Source organism: Papio anubis, chromosome 1 (assembly GCF_008728515.1).
Source record: "Papio anubis isolate 15944 chromosome 1, Panubis1.0, whole genome shotgun sequence".
NCBI classification, from domain to species: domain Eukaryota; kingdom Metazoa; phylum Chordata; class Mammalia; order Primates; family Cercopithecidae; genus Papio; species Papio anubis.
Window position 1 is genome coordinate 158208041 of NC_044976.1, and position 20656 is coordinate 158228696.

The following is a 20656-nucleotide window of genomic DNA, read 5'->3' on the forward strand; positions in this document are numbered from 1 at the left end:
TTTTGTCTCCTAGGCTGGAGTGCAGTGGTACAATCGCGGCTTACTGCAACTTCTGCCTCCTGGGTTCAAGCAATTCTCCTGCCTCAGCCTCCCAAGTAGCTGGGACTACAGGCATGCGCCACCACACTCGGCCAATTTTTGTATTTTGAGAAGAGAAGGGGTTTCACCACGTTGGCCAGCCTGGTCTTGAACTCCTGACCTCAGGCAATCTGCCCACTTTGGCCTCCCAAAGTGCTGGGATTACAGGCATGAGCCACCGTGCCCAGCCGGCAAGATGACTTTAAAGTGTTATTCTTGACCTTTTCACACCGTCGAGTTCAAGCAGGGTGTTTTTCATATTACTTTATTTCCTCTACTGTGAAGCGTGTTGAAATGTGGAAGTTATTTCACAAAGTTAACACGGTCTTCAAGAGAGAAGAGATATACGTGCAGAATACACATGTACACCTACATACACACCTGTATATGTCGATGACAACAGCATGGAGGGAATGAACTTGTACATGGAGAAGGGGGCTTTTTTAAACTCAAAAGAAACCAGCCCATTGTGTGTGTGTTTGGGGGAGGGGAGCCTGTAAAGCCAATTTACTTTGAATCCCCTTTGGCTTACAGCTGCAGAGAGCAATGGAAAGCAGACATATTCTAGATTGGGCAGTGGGATGATGGTGATTGCGTTGCTGCTAAATGAGTCTGGGTTTGCAGGATCAAGGGAATGACCTCTCCCCTGAGGGCCTCATCAAAGGGGCTGAGGTTGCAAGCTGTGGATAAGATGCAGAAGGGGCTCTTATCCAGGCCGAAGCACCAAGTTGCTTTCGGCCATAACGCACCATAAGGCATCGACTTTAAGCTGGAGAAACCAGCTGCAGCTAGAAAAGAATGCGGCGATTGTAGTGGAGCACGAGGGAAGGAGGCTATGATGAAATGGGCCCTATTTTCCATAATTAGCAAAAGAGAAAGGTGAGAAGGAGCATAATGGGAATTTCTTGAAGTCAGGGACCCAGCTTAATCCAATTTCTTAAAAACCTCTGGAACATTTTTCATCCTAACTTGGGAGTGGGCACTATGTCTTACTCATTTCTAGAACATCCATCCCCTGTGCCTCCCACCAACATACACACGTAGGGGGCTGAGAAGGGGCAGCATCCCTTGGAGGAAGTTGGGGGGAAGGTGAAGTCGAGGCAGCCCTGTCTGGACCGGGTTCCACTTGGAGACCTGCCAAGCCGCTCACCTGGGCCAGGCATGGAGGGTGGGGAAGCCTCTAGGGGACGGACAGTCCATACAGAAAATAAATTACTCAAGGGAAGGGACAAATACTTAGGACTTGTCCTGTATTCGAGTATGACTTAAGGTGTGGAGCCCCAGACTCGGAACATGAGCGCCGGAGGGACCTCAGAGGAGCATCTTTGTTTTTTTTTTTTTTTTTTTTTCCTTTTTTGAGACGGAGTCTCACTCTGTCGCCCAAGCTGGAGTGCAGTGGCACAATCCCGGCTCACTGCAACCTCCGCCCCCCGGACTCAAGCGATTCTTCCGCCTCAGCCTCCCAGTAGCTGGGATTACAGGTACGTGCCACTACACCTGGCTAATTTTTTTTGTATTTTAGTAGAGACGGGCGGGGGGTGGGGTGGGGTGGGGGGGGGGGTGTTCACCATGTTGCCCAGGGTAGTTTCGAACTCCTGAGCTCAGGCAATAATCCGCCCGCCTCGGCCTCCCAAAGTGCTGGGATTACAGGCGTGAGCCACCGCGTCAGGCCAGGAGCATCTTATCCACCTCCTCGGTTTACAGATGAGGGAGCTGAGAAGGAACTCGTAAAGGGCATACAACAAACGGGAACCGACTGTGTCCTCACCTGAGCTCACTCACGATGGGAATGAGCCCAGCCTGGGGACGTTTGTGCCCGTTAGACCTTAGAGGAGAGCGACACCATGCATACGGCCCATGGTTATTCCATGTTGGCACCCCACGGGCCTCCTCCACCGAGGAAAATCATCCCAGGAAGAGGGCCAGGCGGAAGACTGGGGCCAGCTGTTACCCCCACCAGCCACTAGGTGGCACCCACGCGTCTGTCTCCGGGGAGGAGGCGCATTTTCAAACGTGCAGGGGCTTCTGGGAACTGTCCAGGTGCTCCGCCCCTTCCTCCCTGTTTCTCAGGAGCCGCCTCCCGGGGGTGGAAAAGGCTGGGCCGCGCACACTGATGGAGAACAGATGGCGGGGGCGGGGCTGCTGCCTCTTCCCTCCCCCGCCCCCACACAAACACTGAACGCTGCTCCCTAAACCCGAGGTTGGGCAAGGGGGCCGCAGGACCCATTGACGCCACGCGGGTCCATCCGGGCTTGAACCCCTCCCCTCTCCCATGGCTGCTTCCTAGTTCCTTGGGCCATTCTTCTCCTTGGCTGTTCCCCCTGAGGCCCAGCCAGGAGAGCGTGTGCTATGTTCACTCTGGAACAGGAGGGGCCCCCCTGCGCATCCTGTGACCGGCTGGCCAGATGCAGGCCCCTGCGGGAGCCCTGACCCTGCACCCCACCTCTGTCATTCCCTCGCTCCTCCTTCCCGGAGACCCGGGCCAGCAGGGCCGGGGCGATGTCTGGTGCCCGGGAACCGCGCGGCCGAGCAGCAGCTTTGCCAGAAGGGATCCTTGGCCCAGGAGAACTGGGTTTCTCGGCCTCTTTGAGCCAGAGCTGCCCAAGATGGAGGAGTCTCCAGGGGAACTTTCTGAACCTTACCTCCCGGCTGCTTGCTCGGCCAGAACTAAGATCAGATGTCAGTCCACGGCCCAGATGTACCCAGGAGTGGCGGGTGGGGGAGGAGAGAGAAGGGGACACCAAGTCTTTAGACACATCTGTGTTTCTGGAACAAAGGGAAACCACAGAAGGCCAGGAGTTTGGGTGTGCACTGGGTGTCTTTCAACTGGGTGGGACCAAACCGAGCCCTTGGAAGTCTCGCTCCTGAGGCTGCAGAAGAATAGATGGTTTTTCCCTGCCTCGAGGGTGGGATAAGGGAGGCAAAGCTGGGAGCAAGAAAGGGAGAGAGAGAAAATGAATGGCGGGCACAGGCGCCTGGGCCCCAGCCTTCAAGTGCGGTCAGAGCAGATCCGGTGGCGGAGTAGGGTCTAGATGACCACGGACTGCAGGAGGCGGAAGCACATCATGAGGTCCAGCGGGATGGGCGGCTTCAGGTAGTTCCCATCCAGCCGCAGGTAGCGCAGGTGTGGAACGTTCTCCAGGTCTGAGGAGAAGTCATGGAACGCCACTAGGTTGTTGGGGCAAATCTGGGTTCCGTTGATTTCTACGGAAAAAGAAGACGAGAAATCAGCAGGGAGTGGAGGCTGGCGGCCAAGATGAGGAAGCGGAAGGGGGAGGACACCCGAGAGCAAGGACTGTAGACTTCTCTCTGAAACTGGCTAGTTTTGGGAATGTGTGATCATAGATGAGCTGCCTTGACCTCCAGACTCAGTTTACTCATTTGTAAATTGAATTAAGTTGGAATTGATCAACAACTGTTGTTTACAAGTTCACTCTAGAGAATTGGAAGTAAATTTTGAACTGGGCCTTCAAGAATAGGTAGGATTACAACAGGTGGAGACCTGGGGGATGGTGTTCTGATAGAGGAATCTTTGAATGAAGTTGTAGAGGCCAAAATTCTGCTTGTGGGCGAATCTGGGAATAGTAATAGTGCAATGTGGTGTACTGAGGAGAGTAGTTAGGCTTTCAAACAGTCTTTCACTAAGAGGCTTTTGGTCTCTGGTCTGAGGAACGGCAGTGAACGGGACTGTCTTTATGAGAGCAATATTATCAATAGGATACTTGAACCATGGTATCCTGGAGTGTTAAATCTGGAAGGGTCCTTAGGGATCCCTATGTTCAGGTTTATGCTGTACAAAGATGAATCTGGCTACAGTGTGGAGAAGCTATGGAGTAAGGTGAGATCTGAAGCCAGCAGATGGATGTGAAAATTACTCTGCAGGTTTTCCTTTGAATTGGATGTGAGACATGAGGATGGGCAAAAGATGGTAACTGAAATAGGGATGACAGGAAGAGGAAAGAGGGTCTGGGGAGAGCTCTGGAGCCCCAGGGACATGATGAGCCTACTGATTCTGAAGGGTCTGTGGCCTGAGATTCCATTTCCTCCATCACATCTTGTTAGATGCCGGTGGCACCAGGCATGCCAGCATTTAAATGAACTGTTTTATTCTCCCTAAGCCTTGCCTCACTTATTTATGGAGGAGGAGGAGGAGGAGGAGGAAGAGTAGGCATCATCTTCATTGTAATTGTTTTCCTCTTGCTTTTCCTGCTCTTTCTCCTTCACCATTGGAGTAGCAGAAGGGCCCTGACACAGGGGTTTTCTCTTATGAGCTTGGGGCTGGCTGTTGCCTAGCCACACTGATGCTGAGTTCTTCAATCTGTGAAATGGTAAGAGTGGTGCCTGCCCTGTAATCAGGGGAGAGAATGTTGGCAAACGCATTTTGCAAGCTGTTTGAGGACAGTACCAGTGGCAGCATTACGGTCATTGTGAAGAACGTAATTGTCACACTGACCTAGGCCCCCACTTAGCCCATTCTGTCTGTGAAAGACACAGGAGACAGGTTGGATGGGGTGGGCCCATGTGGGTGAGGTGTGAGTTCTCTCACTTCAACCTTAGAAGGCTGGGATATCTTCTAGCAACCTGTTCTTCCATAATCTGGTAGAGACCTATCAGCCATTTATTAATCAAGGTATCCTTTCTGTCTGTATTTTGGCCTCATAGCTTCCTGGGGGTAATGTGTTTTATTTTAGTGTACTGTCTCCAGGGTAAAATTAGACAGTCTTCCCCTTTTCCCTTTTTTTTTTTTTTTTTTTTGTAAGATTAAAAAAAATCCTCCCCTACTTCTTGATATTATCCCAAATGAGCAAACAGATCTATTCGCCCATTGTTGGTGTCGGTAGAGACACCAACAATCTCCCTCTCATTCTTTGGCTTGGAACCTAAGGATCCCCAAATATCATTCTAAGGGTCCTTCTCTTCTCCCTGAATCCCTCTCTTTCCTTCTGCTGCTGCATCCCTTGTGTGAATGTAGGCTGATTTTGTTCAAGGACCAGAAAATATTATTTCACTTCTAAAACTTTCTGCTGATGCTCTGCTCAGAGTTGAAATTTTTGATTGAAGCAAAACTGCAACTTCCAACCTCCTCTCCTGGACTGCAACTGATACTCCAAGTTCAGGACCCTGTAAATGTCAGTCAGGCAAACTCTCCCTTAAGTCCACCTAAACATTGCACCCTTCCGGATAGATTCAGAAAGCACCAGCATACAGACCTTCTTTTCCTGACTGCCACATTTTTACCAGTTGTGTACCCTGAATAAAAACCCAGGCTCAGGGTTGGGAAGAAGCATCCTCCCACAGGGGCAGGTTTCTACAGAGGACCGGCCCAGGACATTTCAGGATAGGTATTTAAATGTCTCTGTTCTGTCTTTAGTATAATGTCCGGGAGTATATTCCATGTCTACCCTACCTATAGATCCAGTTGCCAAGGAACTGGGGCTGAGGAAGGATGGAGGAAGAAAACCTATGTCCCTCCAGGTATGGTATTCTGGGCACTTTCTCCGTATTAAACTATTACGTCTTCATATCACCTTCGTGAAAGAAGGTATTATTACCATTCTCATTTTACAGATGAGGAAACTTCCCAGAGAGGTCAAATATCTTTTCAAGGTCGCCCAGATAGCAAGTGGCAAGGCCATAAATTGAAGTCCAGTGCCAAAGTGGATGCTTTTTATACCACCCCACCCTGAGACTCCCTAGAGAGAGTGGAGGCGCTACACAAGCCAACATCCTTGCCTTCGGCCCCGCCCTGGCCCACCCCACTCACTCTCGATACTGTTGTTGTTGAGGTACAGGTGTTCCAGCCTGTTGTTGATGGCGGGCACACTGCTGATCCTGTTGTGCGACAGGTGGAGCACGAGCAGGTTGGAGATGTTAAAGGAGTTCTTGGGGAGTCCCCTGTCTGTCAGCTTGTTGTAGTTAAGCCGAATGAAGGCAAGATTGGGAAAGCTCTTGAAATATCCGTTAGGGATGGTCTCAATCTTGTTGCTGTCCAGGTAGAGCTGGTGAATGGCGGTAGGGACCCTGGGCGGCATCTTTCTCAGGATATTGTGGGCCAAGTTGAGCTGCATGAGGTTCTTGAGGCCCTGAAAAGTGTCGGGCTTGAAGACGCCGTCGCTCAGCCTGTTGTGCTGGAGATCCAGGAGCAGCAGGTTCTCCAGCTTGCTGAAGACGCCAGGTGGGATTCTGGAGATGTGGTTCTGGCTCAGCCTCAACTGCTCCAGGTTCCGGGGCAGGGCCGAGGGGACCTCTTCCAACTGGTTCTTCTCCATGTAGAGGAACACCAGGCCAGGCAATTTCTCCAGCACCCTCTGGTCTATCTTGCGGATTCGGTTGTTGTCCAGGTTAATCCATCGCAGGCCTGTGGCATTCTGGAAGGACTCCAGCGGGAGCTCAGTGATGAAGTTGTTCTGGAGATAGAGGTAATGGATGCGGGGCGGGATGACAGGGACCTTTCGCAGGTTGCGGCTATCACAGTAGAGGGCAGATGGGAAATCAGGGGGGCAGTAGCATTCGCGGGGACAGTCAGGGAAGACAGATGGAGGGCCTGGAGGGAGGGGAGGAGGCAGGTCTGTTGGCTCTGCTGGTTCATGAGGCTGAGGAAAGCTGGGTGTGGGCCTGGGCCTGGGCCTGGGTCTGCGCCCGGGCCCAGTCCCGGGTCTTGGTCGTCTTGTTGACTGGCCTTGGGCCACCGAGGCCAAGATGAGAAGTGGGAGGAGCCAGCAGAGGGGTGACCTCATGATCTAGGTGATGCACCTGCAGGGAGAAGACACAGGAGGTCATTAGCCTTGGGCCCTCAGTAACTAGATGTCATGTTTTTGAAGCCAGAATTGGGCAGAACTAGAGCTCCAGGGAAGATGGGCAGAGCTCGGGGAGCTGTAGAAGCATCTCCTTGTTTGCCTGTACCCAGCAGGTGAGGGAGTAACAAGGGTTTGAGGCTCTGGATTCCTTGGCCATTGGCTTAGCCACTTGATGTGTTGAGCCTGCTTTGAAGAGGGCAGGGGGCATGCTGGTAGAAAGCACACTGGGGGCTGGGCGCGGTGGCTCACGCCTGTAATCCCAGCACTTTGGGAGGCCGAGGTGGGCAGATCACGAGTTCAGGAGATCGAGACCATCCTGGCTAACATGGTGAAACCCCATCTCTACTAAAAATACAAAAAATTAGCTGGGTGTGGTGGAGGGCTCCTGTAGTCCCAGCTACCCTGGAGGCTGAGGCAGGAGAATGGCGTGAACACGGGAGGAGGAGCTTGCAATGAGCTGAGATCACGCCGCTGCCCTCCAGCCTGGGCGACAGAGTGAGACTCTGTCTCAAAAAAAAAGAAGAAAAAAAAAAGCACATTGGGCCCAGGCTGGGGCTTGGGTGGTGGTATACACACCTGTAATCCCAGCACTTTGGGAGAGAGACCAAGGCAGGTGGATCACTTGAGGTCAGGAGTTCAAGATCAGCCTGACCAACATGGAGAAACCCCGTCTCTACTAAATACAAAAAATTAGCAGGGTGTGGTGGTGGACACCTGTAATCCCAGCTACTTGGGAGGCTGAGGCAGGAGAATCTCTTGAACCCGGGAGGAGGTTGCGGTGAGCCGAGATTGCACCAATGCACTTCAGCCTGGGCAACAAGAGCAAAACTCTGTCAAAAAAAAGAAAGAAAGAAAGAAAGAAAGGACACTGGACTTGGAGTCAGGAGTCCTGGGGCTTGTCAGAGAAGATCCTTAACCACTCTGGCCCTCAGTCCTCCCATTCACAGGCTGAGAAAATCATCAGTGTCTTCATGAGAGGGATGTTAGGATGTATGAACCATAGTCCATAGTTAGGACTATGAACCATAGTCCTGGTTAAATCCAGAAAAGTCCTTAAAGATCCCATAACATAGTGGTTTTCCAACTCTGCCTTCGTTTCTGTGGAGCACCCCTGTGGGGAGGAGACTGAGGAGATAGATGGGCCTGGGGTACCCTCAACCCACCCCTGTGTCAACCTCAGCAGCTCTCTTTTTAAAAAACCTATTATATATAATGAGGTTTACCCAAAGCATTCATTTGGTGTGGGGGGGAGGGGGACATGTTTCTTTGCTAAAAATGGCTTGAAATCCACCAATCAACTCAGCCTGTTGTGCTGGAGATCCAGGAGCAGTAGGTTCTCCAGCTTGCTGAAGACGCCAGGCAGGATTCTGGAGATGTGGTTCTGGCTCAGCCTCAACTGCTCCATCCACCAATCAACTCCAGACCCCACCGTTTACAAAACTGAGGACTAGAGGGAAGAAGTGGCTTGCCAAGGCCAGGATGCTATTTAACAGCAGACCCAAGAACCTAGGCCTTCGACAAGAACCAAGGCCTCCTCCCTTCCAGAGGAGAGCTAGTGGGATCTTGGGAAGGGAGGGAAGTGCTGCCGACACCTTTGCATCCACCCTGGCTCACAGATGCTCTGGGCCTCCTCACCCCTCTCCCCACTCCCTGCACTTGGCTCAGAGAACACTCGTCTTTGCCATTGGGAAATATGCCAAGAATGTCTCCCCAGATGTGGAGGCTCCCAGGAAAGTAAACAGGGAAGGGATTGAAAGATGTGGAGAAAACACTTTCCTTTCTTTTGATCAGATATTGCTTCTCCCATATCCTTTGGAGTTGGTGGTATTGAGGTGGGATATCAAGAAGAACCTCCCACTAGCCTCAGTGACATTGAAATATGGAGCTGAAGGATGTTTTGGTGTTGCCCTCCTTCCCATTGGCCCCGATGACCCTCCAGATAAGGCCATGTGGTTTGAGTTGAACTGAAACTGGGGAAATAACAACAGACTCATGGCTGCAGACAGAAATAGGCAGCTCCCACGGGCATCCCCCTGGCCTAGGCTAGGAAGGGTCCCTGGAGGGGATGCCCTATACCTTCCCCTCTCCAAGGCTATCATTCCTATGACACCCCCAGCCAGGATCCCCATTCTCACATTGCTTCAACTGGCCCTCCTTGCCTCTTCCTCAGAATTGGGGTGCCCCTTCCATTGCTTCGAGGTCTGGACACACGGGGGATGCAAGCTTCTCTGAGATAGGGTGGGCTAGAGTATGTCTCCAGCTTGCGTCTGGACCCTGTGATCACTGTGCTGATTCAGACACTCTGCCTCTCCTGCCTTCCCTCTGAACCCATGTCAGCTTAGACTCTTTTCTTCCTTGACCCAGTGCCTGGCTCCTTGCTGGCTTTGATCAAAGGAAGACAACAGAGGCCACTCACAGCTGCTAAATTCTAGGACAGATGCTCAGAAGCTGAATGTGACAAGAAACTGGAAAGAGAAGAGCTTAGCCATGGATGGGTGGGGGGTGTCTCACCGCAGGTTATGTGCATGGACACACACACACACACACCCTTGACCCCCCAGTCTGCACACTCTCACACACACACTTGTCCAGGTCCCATCACATAAGCAAACTCACTCACTTATCCTCTGTGTGCGTATGTGAGCCCTTATGCAGTTCACTGAGTATTGGAAGGAAAAAAGGAAGGCAGGAGGGAAGGAGGGCAGAGACTGTCCTTCAGCCTCTGTTGCTTCTCCACCTCCCTCTAAGGTGGTCTCTTCCAAGGCAGGCCTCTCCATGGGGGTCTGGAAGGCCATTTTCCCTGGACTCCTATCACAAAGGATCTTGCAGTTAAGTTTTTGGCTTAATCTGTTAAGGATGTAACATTCTTAGAGATACATTGCAAGGATTAAAAAGAGAAGGCATTAATTGCAAAAGTTTAAGCTTGAGTCTTGTTGGCTGAACCCCACTTCACTTGTAATTGGTGAACTATGAATTAACATTTTGTAAGTTCTGTTATTTTCTGGAAAACAGAACAGTAATCTTGCATATAAATTAAGGGGGTGGTTAAAGCATTAGTATTCTAAAACAAACATTTCTAAAAGCCCCAATTTTTGTGACCCTGATTAAAAAAAATTATTTTCTAATCTCCCAGAAGCCTAGAAATGAGCAAGAAATCTTTCATACTATGAGAAACCCTGTCCCAAGGAGGCTCCCAGCACTGGCGGGGGTTTTCCTTTATCCCTTCATTGCCTTTGTCACTGAAAGCATATGCCAGGGACTGGGCACAAATTTGCCCAGGGCTTCCAGCAAAAGCAGTGAGGCATCGTGGCTGTGACCTGTGCTGGGGTGGGGGGGGAGCGGGGGGTTTCCTTGGCTCAGTGCCAGGGCAGCCCTGGTCTTCATCGTCAGGGGTGAGAGGAACAGGCAGGTCACTCATAGCTCCACCCAGCAGGCTAACCACGCATGCCTTCTCATCCACAGTAAACACAGGCCTTCCTCATCCCCGTGTGCAGCACCAGACCCTTTGGGCACTTATCTTTTCACTAGTCCTCTGACCTGTTTACATTCCAAACCTCTGGGCCTACCCAAGCCGCTCCCAGAGCCAATAGGAGGTTCCCTGGGAAATGCTCCCAGGAGCAAGTTTTGTGGGGAAGCTGAACCTGCTCTCCTCCCCTTCCCTCAGCCCCAGGGCTGAATCAGAACCATTCCAAGTGCAGGGATGCTTCTCTCTTAAGGAAATAGCGTTCATTTCTAAGGCTTTTCTCATGGGGTGATGCCTCTTCCTGCTGGAGCTTTGCTGTGAGGCAGGATGAGAAGTTGTCACAGCTGACAGCACAGCCATTCTCTCTGGCAGGGCTCCGTGATGTCCTAGGTTTCTAAAACCAGAATCCATGTGACAGACTGAGGGTACCTGGACTCTATGGGTAGTCATAGTCCCTCCTACAAAGCCTCAGAGCCTCACTCTATGCTCCTGCCTTCTAGAAAATTCTATCCAATCATAAGATTCCTTAGGATGGGTCCATGTGTGTTTTTAAATTTTTCTTATGCTTTCACAAGTGCACCTCTCCACCCACAGCTTTCTACTGGGCTTTACTCATTGCTCAATCAGTGAAGGTTTGTTGACCACCTACAACAGCCAACTGCATGCAGTTCTGCTCTCCACCATCGGTTCTGGAAAAGCTGCTGTTTAACGGAAGAGAAAAACTATGCTTTGCCCAACCCAACACTCACTCTCCACGTTTGAGAACGTTTCCTAAGAGAATCTTAATTTCTTTTTTTTCTTTTTTCACTTTAAACAAAAATGAGATGGGGGTCTCACTATTTGCCCAGGCTGGTCTTGAACTCCTAAGCTCAAGTGATCCTCCCACCTCGGCCTTTCAAATTGCTGGGATTACAGGTGTGAGCCACTGTGCCCAGCCCCTAAAAGAGTTTTAAATTCTAATTTCAATTCCAATTATTGTGGATCTGGGCTTGACTCCTGGCTCTGACTCTCCAACCCAGGCTTCTCATCTGTGTGAGGATCAAACGAGATCATGCATTTGAAGGCATGTTATAAAGTGCAAAATATCTGCAAGTGGCAGAGGCTTACTTCCTCATTTATTTGTTTATAAAGAGCAGATTATCCAGAGAGACGCTTTGATTTTTTTTTTTTTTTTGGTGATACAGGGTCTCCCTTTGTTGATCAGGCTAGAGAGTGCAGTAGTGCAATCACAGCTCACTGCAGCCTTAACCTCTCTGGGCTCAGGTGATCCTCCCTTCACAGTGTCCTGAGTAGCTGGGACTACAGGCATGCGCTACCACACCGGGCTAATTTTTGTCTTTTTTGTAGAGATGGGGTTTTACCATGTTGCCCAGGCTGGTCTCAAACCCCTGAGCTCAAGTGATCTGCTCACCTCAGTCTCCCAAAATGCTGGGATTACAGGCGTGAGCCACAGCGCCCCATGGACTCCTTGATTTTTAAAGTGAGATAGCCCCCTTCCCTATCTCTCTCATTAATTTACTGTTAAAACCCAGGACTGGTGGAATGTTTCTGCTCAGAGCAGGGATGGGTGGAAGTCCTGATGGATTGGTCAAGACATTAGGAGCAGCTATTTAAGGCTAATTGGCTTTATATGGAGAGGTTGAGGTTGGGCTGGGAATGAGGTTGGGTTTGTCTCCCAGGGCTAGGCAGGGTTAGCAGCAGGGTTACTCTGCACCCTGAGCTGGCATTCTTTTTACTTGTCAGATCTCCGGTCTAATTGGTCACCCCTAAGCCTCCATGCCTTGACCCAGAGCTACCCTGCGGTAGAGAATGGGGCTGCTTCTGACCCAGCACTGTGCCTGTGAACATTGGAACATCCCTCTCTCTTTTTTGCCTTCTTTCTGTTCTCAACCTAGATGTCGAAAGCCATCCTGCTCTCTTTATCTCTTCCTGTAGTCCAGAAGGGGGTTGAAAGCAGAGAGAATCAAGCAGTCTTTGCCAATTTATGAGCACAGTTAGCAGAGGAGTGAGCCTGAAGCCCTTTCAAGGCCCCCATTAGGGCTGATAGGGTCCTGAGATAACAAAGGAGCCTTATGGGGGCGTGATGACTTCAAGATGCCCCTTTCTAGGAAGGTGAAATGATAGAAGGATGACCTTGCCTGGGGCAGTGGGAGGAGAGTCTGCTAGGTGCATACTAGTTAGAAGAGAAGATTCTCACCCCTCCACCATACCTAGTGATATGAACCCTGTTCTAGGCCTCAGTTTTCTTATCTGTAAAATGGGAATAACAGAATCTTCCCTATACCTATATTCCTTACCCAGTTGTCAGAAGCAAGTGTGGTTAGCAGCTTTAAAATGCACTACAGATCAAAAAGTGCTAAAAATAAAAATAACACTATTATGGAGAGACCATCTGTCTCCCCAGTGTCTACCACAAGGCAAAGTGTAAACAGAATGAAGCTTTTCTGGCCTCAGGCCACTAGTCTAGAAGAGCAAGTTTTCCATTCTGAGTGGTGGGGAAGAAACCAGGGTGAGACGACTTTTCTCTGACAGCCTGCCGCCTACCATATCCTTCTCTGCCCCTGCCACCCACCATATCCTTCTCTGCCCCGCTCCCCATCATATCCTTCTCTGCCCCGCTCCCCCAGCATCTCCAACCCTTGAAGAAAGCCTAGAAGAGTGTGTCTGATGCCTTGAGTGGTTATAGATCTGAGACCCAACCCTGCAGTTCTTCAGATGCTTAGCTGGGTAGGCTTAGGCAGGGCAATTGCTTTTCTCCTCTGTAAAATGGGCATATTAACACATTCTTTTCTGTTTTGAGAGTTAAATGAGTCAATACACGCAAAGTGAGTGTTCTGTGAATGTTAAGGTTTTGTTGATATTATTTCAAAGCAATGGGGTCTCTTTTCCTCCAGCCTGGCTAGAGGGCAGCCCCCATGCACTGCTCAAAGGCAGGGATCCTTGTGGGTGGGGTACCAGCTCTTCCACACAGAGCAACTTCCTCCCCTTTGTGGCTTTGTGAGATCACACTTGGGTCTCGGAAACAACTAATTGAGGAGACTCTGGAAGCCCCCAGCCACCTAGGGAAAGCTTGTTCTGTCTGTCTTTTTTTTTTTTTTGTCTTTTTTTTTGTCTTTTTTTTTTTGTCTTTCAAAATGGCTTTATTATTTTGCCTTCCCACCAGCAGTAAATGAGAGTTCCTGTCATTCACTACCTTCTCACCCATGTGTTCTGCAACAGGTGAGGGGACACTGGCCAGAGAAGGTGCAAGTCTGCCTTCCTCAGCAGGCCGTGGAGTTCCACTGTGATTCGTGACTTCTCCCAGCCTTTTGCACCCAGCTTTTTGCCCCTTCCAGCCTTGAAATGCTTCACTCACATGCCTGATAAATGGGGTTGCCCCCTAGGGAGGTGGAGGGGAATGAAGAAAGTATTCAGCCCACCCTCTGTGAGAGCCCAGACAGGCGGCTGCTGGGCAGGAGGAGCAGGGCCTAGAAGGATCAGGGGAAGAGCCCAGCACGTGCTCCTGGGGTCCTGGGGCAGGCAGATAAGCAGGTGAGGGGAAACAGAAGCTCTGTGGAGCCATCTTGGGGGAACTTTCTGATCAGAATGTTTCTCTGTGGTATATATGGCTGCTTGTGCTTGCAAGGAGGAGAGAGTAAGACAGCCCTACCCTGTTTACTCCCACTCCCCAAAAAAAGGGATGGCCTATTTGGGACACTCTGGAGCTCCTTTTCCAGGACACAGTCCTTCTGCCCAGCTAACACTGCCAGAGTCTTGAGCTTAAAAATTACAGCAAAGCTCTCTCTCAGGCCCCTGATTCTCAAGCCCTGGTGGACCATCAGAATCTCCTGAAGTATTAAAACACGACTCCTGGGTCTTGATTCAGTAGATCTGTAGTAAGAGCCGACATCTGTATTTTTAGTAAGCCTTCCACACTCCTCCCTCTCCTGCCCTCAGGTGATTGTGAAGATCAGCTGATCTCCCTCTACCCTGCCTGCCTTGGGACAGCCCCTCTCTATTAATGGAGAGAAATGGGCAGGGGAGCAGGAGAGGGACCACCCTTCAGTTTTCCCCTCCCCAACTGCTTAAGGAACTGCCGCCTTTTTGTTCTTTTTTCTCCTCTGCCACAGGACCTTTTGCCAACCTGAATGGTTGGAATAATTTCAGAATGGCTTTAAAGAAAAATATTTTTCTGGCTGCCTGCAGGAAAAATAAAAAATAAAAAATGAACTGTCCGCAGAGCTGGGAATTAGGACCTGCAAGGATTGAGAACTGGGTTGCTTTTCTTTCTTTCCAAAAGCCAAGTGGTTTGGACCAGTGAGACAGAAATTCAAAGCTGCTGAGAAGACCCTGTGCAGGTTGGAAAAAGCCACTTTTCTCTCCCTCCTACCCAGTCAAGCCCTAAATAATGAAGAAACCCTTCCAGCTCCCACTCTTGTTTATCTCCTCCCTATTCAGCCCGGACTTGGGATGCAAGATTTTCTTCTGGCTCTGCCATCTTGACGGAAAGATGTACTTTGCCGTTGTTCTTACAGCTGGGGAGGTGTGTGAAAGGGCGAGAGACAAGATGCAGGGAACGTGTGTGCCTGTGTGTGTGTGTCTGCTGGTATCTGGTGACGATGAGGTCTAGCTCTGCATGTCAGATGCAGAGGGCAGAGGTGAATGGACAGGATGTCTTCATTTTGTATGGCCATGTGGGGTGGTGGTAGTGAAAGTGCAGCCTCCGTGTGATGTGTGTGACTTCCACAATGTGTGACAATACACAAAAGGTGCAAAGAAATGGGTTCTGGAGTCCAGTTTCTATGGAAACACCTGATCTGTAGAGACACTTTGTGCAGCGTGGCTCACTGTGCTACAACAAACATCTGTAGCAGGAAAGCTTAACTTTTGCAGCAGGCAAATATAGGGGTATAGAGTGATGAAAAGAAGAGGAAGAGGCTTAGGAAAGAAATTAGGAAGACTAAATTTGAACTCATTTGAGAGAAGAAAGAGGTGGGAGGAAGGAAGGAGTAAGAGGATAGAGACTAGATCAGTAAATGGACAGATCAGGAGGAAACTTACTGGATGAAAGATTCTTCCGAGTCTCCTGCCCATCTCCCGAGTGGGCTTACCTGCACACACCTGCCTCTCCTCTCAGCTCTGAGTTTAGTCCTCCTCTTCCACCCCCTCCCTTCGGCGGAGCTGTGGCAGCAGAGAGCCAGCTAGAAGATCTGATCTCCCAGTGGTGTGTGCGTGCTTGTGTTTGCCTCACTTTTCTTCCACCAGATCCTATTGGGGTGGGGAGGTTAGCTTAGTGGGAGGGAGGGGCAGATCTTAGGGAGGGAGGGGAGGAGAGGAGGGAGGAGGGAGGGAGGAGAGGAGAGGAGAGAGGGAGGGAGCTTGGGAAAGGAGGAATGACAATAAAGTCTTTATTTGGCAGCCAAAACTCCCAAAGACTTCATCCACACACCATTCCCACTAACAGACTCATTTTTAATAACATTTCCTTCTGCTGCTGCCGCTTCTGAAGAGGGGTTGTTTGACCCATGTTTGGAAAACAAGCCAAATTAACAGAGGGAAAAGGCATGAAAAGCAACCTCTGTGTAAGCCAGGACCGGATGGCTGGGTCCAGCACTAGCCTGTTTAATTCCTCCTGACAATTGCCTTGCCTTCTGGGGCCGTTGCTCCTTGGTGTTAAATTCCTAAACCAGTGAGGGGTTTGGGATGCTTCCTCTGAGCGGTGACAGACTTTCCCTAAGTTATCTTCTCCAGGAGGTTGCAAAGGGAGTGGAGTCTCAAGCTGGCATAGGAGGTAACTTCGGTTTGGCTGCCAGAGCTGTTCTGAGAACCAGAGAGGGAGAAGTCTGGCCTGAGTTGCACAGCAAAGTTAAGGCAGAATTAAGATTTAATGTAAGACCTAAAGTCACTGTTCCTAGCTCATGTGGACAATGCAGTGGCTTCTTTCAGCTTCTCTATATCACACTTAGGTGAGATTTAGGGGCTGTGTGGTCATCACACAAAGTGATGGGAAATCGAAATTTCCCCCGTGCACATCAGCACCCCAGAAGACCCATTCAAATAACACCATTACCTCTAACAATCCTCTAACAATGCGCCTCAGTTAAGAAAGCACAACACACTTGCAGTTCAGTAGACGCCCATCAAAATTTCTTGCCATGGCTGGGCACGGTGATTCATGCCTGTAATTCCAGCACTTCGGGAGGCAGAGGCAGGTAGATCACCTGAGGTCAGGAGTGCGAGACCAGCCTGGCCAACATGGTGAAACCCTGTCTCTACTAAAAATACAAAAAATTAGCCAGGTGTGGTGGCAGGTGCCCGTAATCCCAGCTACTAGGGAGGCTGAGGCAGGAGAATTGCCTGAACCCAGGAGGCAGAGCTTGCAGTGAGCCAAGATCGTCCTGCTGCACTCCAGCCTGGGCAACAAGAGTGCGACTCTGTCTCAAAAAAAAAAAAAAAAATCCTGCCATCCCAGCTGACTACTTAGAAAATGCAATGCAATTTTCTTCTTTATTATTGGTTCCACGGAGAGCTGCAGAGCCCAGTGACAGGGAACTGCCTGCCTGCCCTCCCCAATATGGGGTAGAGGACAGAACATTAAAATTAGGGTCTACAGCCCTGGGCTCAACCACTCACAAGCTCTGTGATCTTAGGTGAATCACTTGATCATGAGGACCCTCAGTTTCCTCATTTATAAAATGTGGATAATATTGACCTCACAGGGTTGGGAAGGTTAAATATTGTAAATGTGAGAGCATTTTATAAACTGGGAAGATAGTAGGGTTTAGGAAAGGGATTGTGGTGAATGGTAATCAGCCTAAGGAAAGAAGGAAAAATAAAGCCCAGACCTTTCTCCAACCCCCATTCCACCCCAGATCTCATGGCTTCACACCCTGCTGGTGAGGTCTTGCTGGAAGACAGCACGGCTCCTCTCCAGGTTCACATTAACCGTGGCTCTGCCCCCAGGCTGCTCATGCGCTTCAGTTCTCATGCAGATGGGATATGGCGTCTTCTGCAGGCTGGGAACATCAGACCTCAAATTTGCTTGTTTCCCTTTGTATGGTGGGTGGTAGATGATAGAGTGCACAAAAAGACTGGCCGGGCATGGAGACTCATGTCTGTAATCCCAGCACAATGCGAGGCCAAGGCAGGAGGTCAGTTGAGCCCAGGAGTTCAAGACCAGCCTGGGCCACATAGGAGACCCCATTTGTACAAATAATTTAAAAATTAGCTGGGTGTGGTAGTGTGCACCTGAAGTCCCAGCTACTTAGGAGACTGAGGTGAGAGGATTACTGGAGGCCGGGAGACCAAGACTGCAATGAGCTGATTACCCCACTGTCCTCCAGCCTGGGTCACAGAGCGAGATCCTGTCTCAAAAAATGAGGTGAGCAAAGTACAGTGAGGTGCAGGGAGGACGGGTAGAGTGCTGGTGGGGATAGACAGACTACAAGGAGTGTGGACTATATGGGCAGGGGCAGGGGTGTCACCTGTATCCATCTGTATGAGATCCACCCAAATCCCAAGAGTCTATGCCCTTGGGAGTGGATGGCCAAGTTCCAAGCCCTGACCAAGCCAGTTATCTCCCTTCCTCCGTCTCCTATCTCCCGCATCCCATGCTATGCAGAGAGAATTGGAAGGAAGCATAGATATGGCCAGCAGGATATTCAGGAGTGTCCAGAATAGAGTTTGCTAATCAGTGGCTTGTGGACTTAATATAGCTTGAGTACCTAATTTGTTTTTGACAGCACATTAATTTTTTAAAAGTTTTGTGGAAATTTTAAAACGTACACATATTTACACAGGATAGTATTAATATCCCCATTACCTAATACCTAGCTTCAACAATTACCAACTCATGGCCAATCTTGTTTCTTCTGTGTTCCCCACTCCCACAAACGCTACTGGTATATTTTGAAGCACCGATTTTTTAAAAAAATAGATTTGAACACCTTAGGCAGGACAAGCACTTTCCAGTTCAACACAGTCACCATCCTCGGAGCCAGGGGGCCAGGTTCTTGTCCCGTTGCATGCTGTGTGACCTTGAAGATGTCCTTCTCCCTCTCTGACCTCAGTTTACCATTTATAAAACACGAGGTTGTACCAAATGACCTCTCAGTGCTCTTCCAACAATAGTGTGAAGAGAGAGTATAAGGTTTGGGGTTAGGAAACCTGGATTAAGATGTCAACTCTGCTGTTCTCTAGCTACCTGATGAGCAGGACTCAGCACCTGAGTCTTGGTTTTCTCATCTGTACTTGGAAGTTAACAACCCTGCCGCATCTCCCTCCCAGGGTACACCCAAGATAACACGGGGATCACCGAAAGCAATGGTAGGGGAGTAGTTTGTGATTCACTGGCGTCATGCACCCTGGGACCATGTGAATCCTCCAGGAAGAGCCTCCTTTACTCTACTAGAGTCTCGGGGACACCAGTGGTGCGTCTTCAACCCAGGGGAAGTATTTATCTCTTGCTGGTGTGGCCAGAGGACAGTCGCAGGCACATGATGTGAATGCTGGGGCTTATGGTGAGAAGTCCAGATACGCACATTGCTGCTGCTACTGCCGTCTGGTCCTGGGAGAGGGCTAGGGGCAGCAGGGTTAGGAGACAGAACGCAGGGAGGGCCAGGCAGCAGAGGGAGGGGACTCTCCAAGATGGTGGGTTTCAGCTGCATTTGCAAAGTCGAGACCTGCCCACACTTTCCACCCAGACTGAAATCCATCTGGGGGGCTTACCATTTCTTTGACCCTCACAGTAATTGCTGCCTTGGTTACAAGCAGTGAGTGCTTAAAGCAAGAGAAGAAAGGACACAATTGTGTAATACTCTTTCCATAGAAGTACAGGAGGGAGGTACTCAAGCTTCCCACCTCCCCCATGGTGGTCCTGAGACTCTGCCGGAAAGGAGCAGTGTGGGCCTGAAGAGTTTGGCTCTAACTGCTCAGTGGTCATCAGGACCCACAGAGGCTGGCCCTAGATAGACCCTCACCCTGTACTAGTTGAGGCTCCCAGTCCAGGGTGGCTGGGATCTGGGCAAATGCGTAACAGGGGAGAAGCTGTGTAAGTCCTGTGGCAGCCCGTCCCACCCTCCAGCGTGGGGGGCCTGGGTTGCCTGGGGTGAGTGGGCCCCTGCTGGGCAGAGACAGCATCCTGTTCATCATGGTATAAGCCACAGCACCCACCAACGGCTTGGCACACCCTGGGTGCTCAGTAGGGGTCTGTTTCATTGAATTTAAGAGGGTTGAACAAGGAGATTCTGTCACCCTCTTTTTTTAAAAAAAAGGTGATTATTTTTTGAATAGGTAACACATTCTCTTGATTGAAAATCTAAGAGGTATAAGAGCTTGCACAGGGAAAAAATCTTTTTCCTTGGCTGTCCCCTCATCACTCAGTTTCCCCCAGAAGACAGTGCACCAGTTTCCTGTGTCTTCACAGATTTATTTAATGCACATGCTAGTAACAAATAAGCAGCTATGCACTTTTTTTTCACTTAGTGGTACAGGTAGATTTTGAAGATGATCATATTGGTACTTTTGGTGATTGTTTCTCTGCCCCCACCCCCCAATATTTATTTATTTGAGCAGTCTCTCTTGGTGAACATTTGGGCTCCTTTAATTAATTAATTAATTAATTAATTTTTATTTTTTTTGAGGCTGAGTCTCGCTCTGTCGCCCAGGCAGGAGTGCAGTGGCACGATCTCCACTCACTGCAAGCTCCGCCTCCCAGGTTCACGCCATTCTCCTGCCTCAGCCTCCCGTGTAGCTGGGACTACAGGCACCCGCCACCGCGCCCGGCTAATTTTTGTATTTTTAGTAGAGATGGGGTTTCACCATGTTAGCCAGGATGGTCTCGATCTCCTGACCTCCTGATCCGCCCGTCTCGGCCTCCCAAAGTGCTGAGATTACAGGTGCGAGCCACCGCGCCCGGCCTTATTTTTTGTTGAGACAGAGTCTCCCTTTTGTCGCCAAGCTGGAGTGCAATGGTGCAATCTCTGCTCACTACAATCTCCGCCTCCCAGTTTCAAGTGATTCTCCTGACTCAGCCTCTCAAGTAGCTGGGATTACAGGCACCCACCACCAAACCTGGCTAATTTTTGTATTTTTAGTAGAGATGGGGTTTCGCCATGTTGGCCAGGCTGGTCTTGCTCTCGAACTCTTGACCTCAGGTGATCTTCCCGCCTTGGCCTCCCAAAGTGCTGGGATTATAGGCATGAGCCACCTCGCCTGGCCTGGGCTCCTCTTTTTTTTTTTTTGAGATGGAGTCTTGCTCTGTTGCCCAGGCTGGAGTACAGTAGCACAATCTCCGTTCATTGCAAGCTCCGCCTCCTGGGTTCATGCCATTCTCCTGCCT

General features: G+C 50.1%; 1 protein-coding gene across 1 annotated transcript; it reads right to left on the reverse strand.

The window, feature by feature from the left end:
- Nucleotides 1-2822: 2822 nt before the first annotated feature.
- On the reverse strand, nucleotides 2823-15592 carry PRELP (proline and arginine rich end leucine rich repeat protein). The gene is made up of 3 exons (XM_003893267.5): nucleotides 15429-15592; nucleotides 5843-6831; nucleotides 2823-3282 (listed from the first exon to the last, which is right to left on the reverse strand). Exons 2-3 carry the CDS (start codon nucleotides 6813-6815, stop codon nucleotides 3107-3109), a joined length of 1149 nt encoding a protein of 382 aa, XP_003893316.1. The 5' UTR covers nucleotides 6816-6831; nucleotides 15429-15592; the 3' UTR covers nucleotides 2823-3106.
- Nucleotides 15593-20656: the final 5064 nt, after the last annotated feature.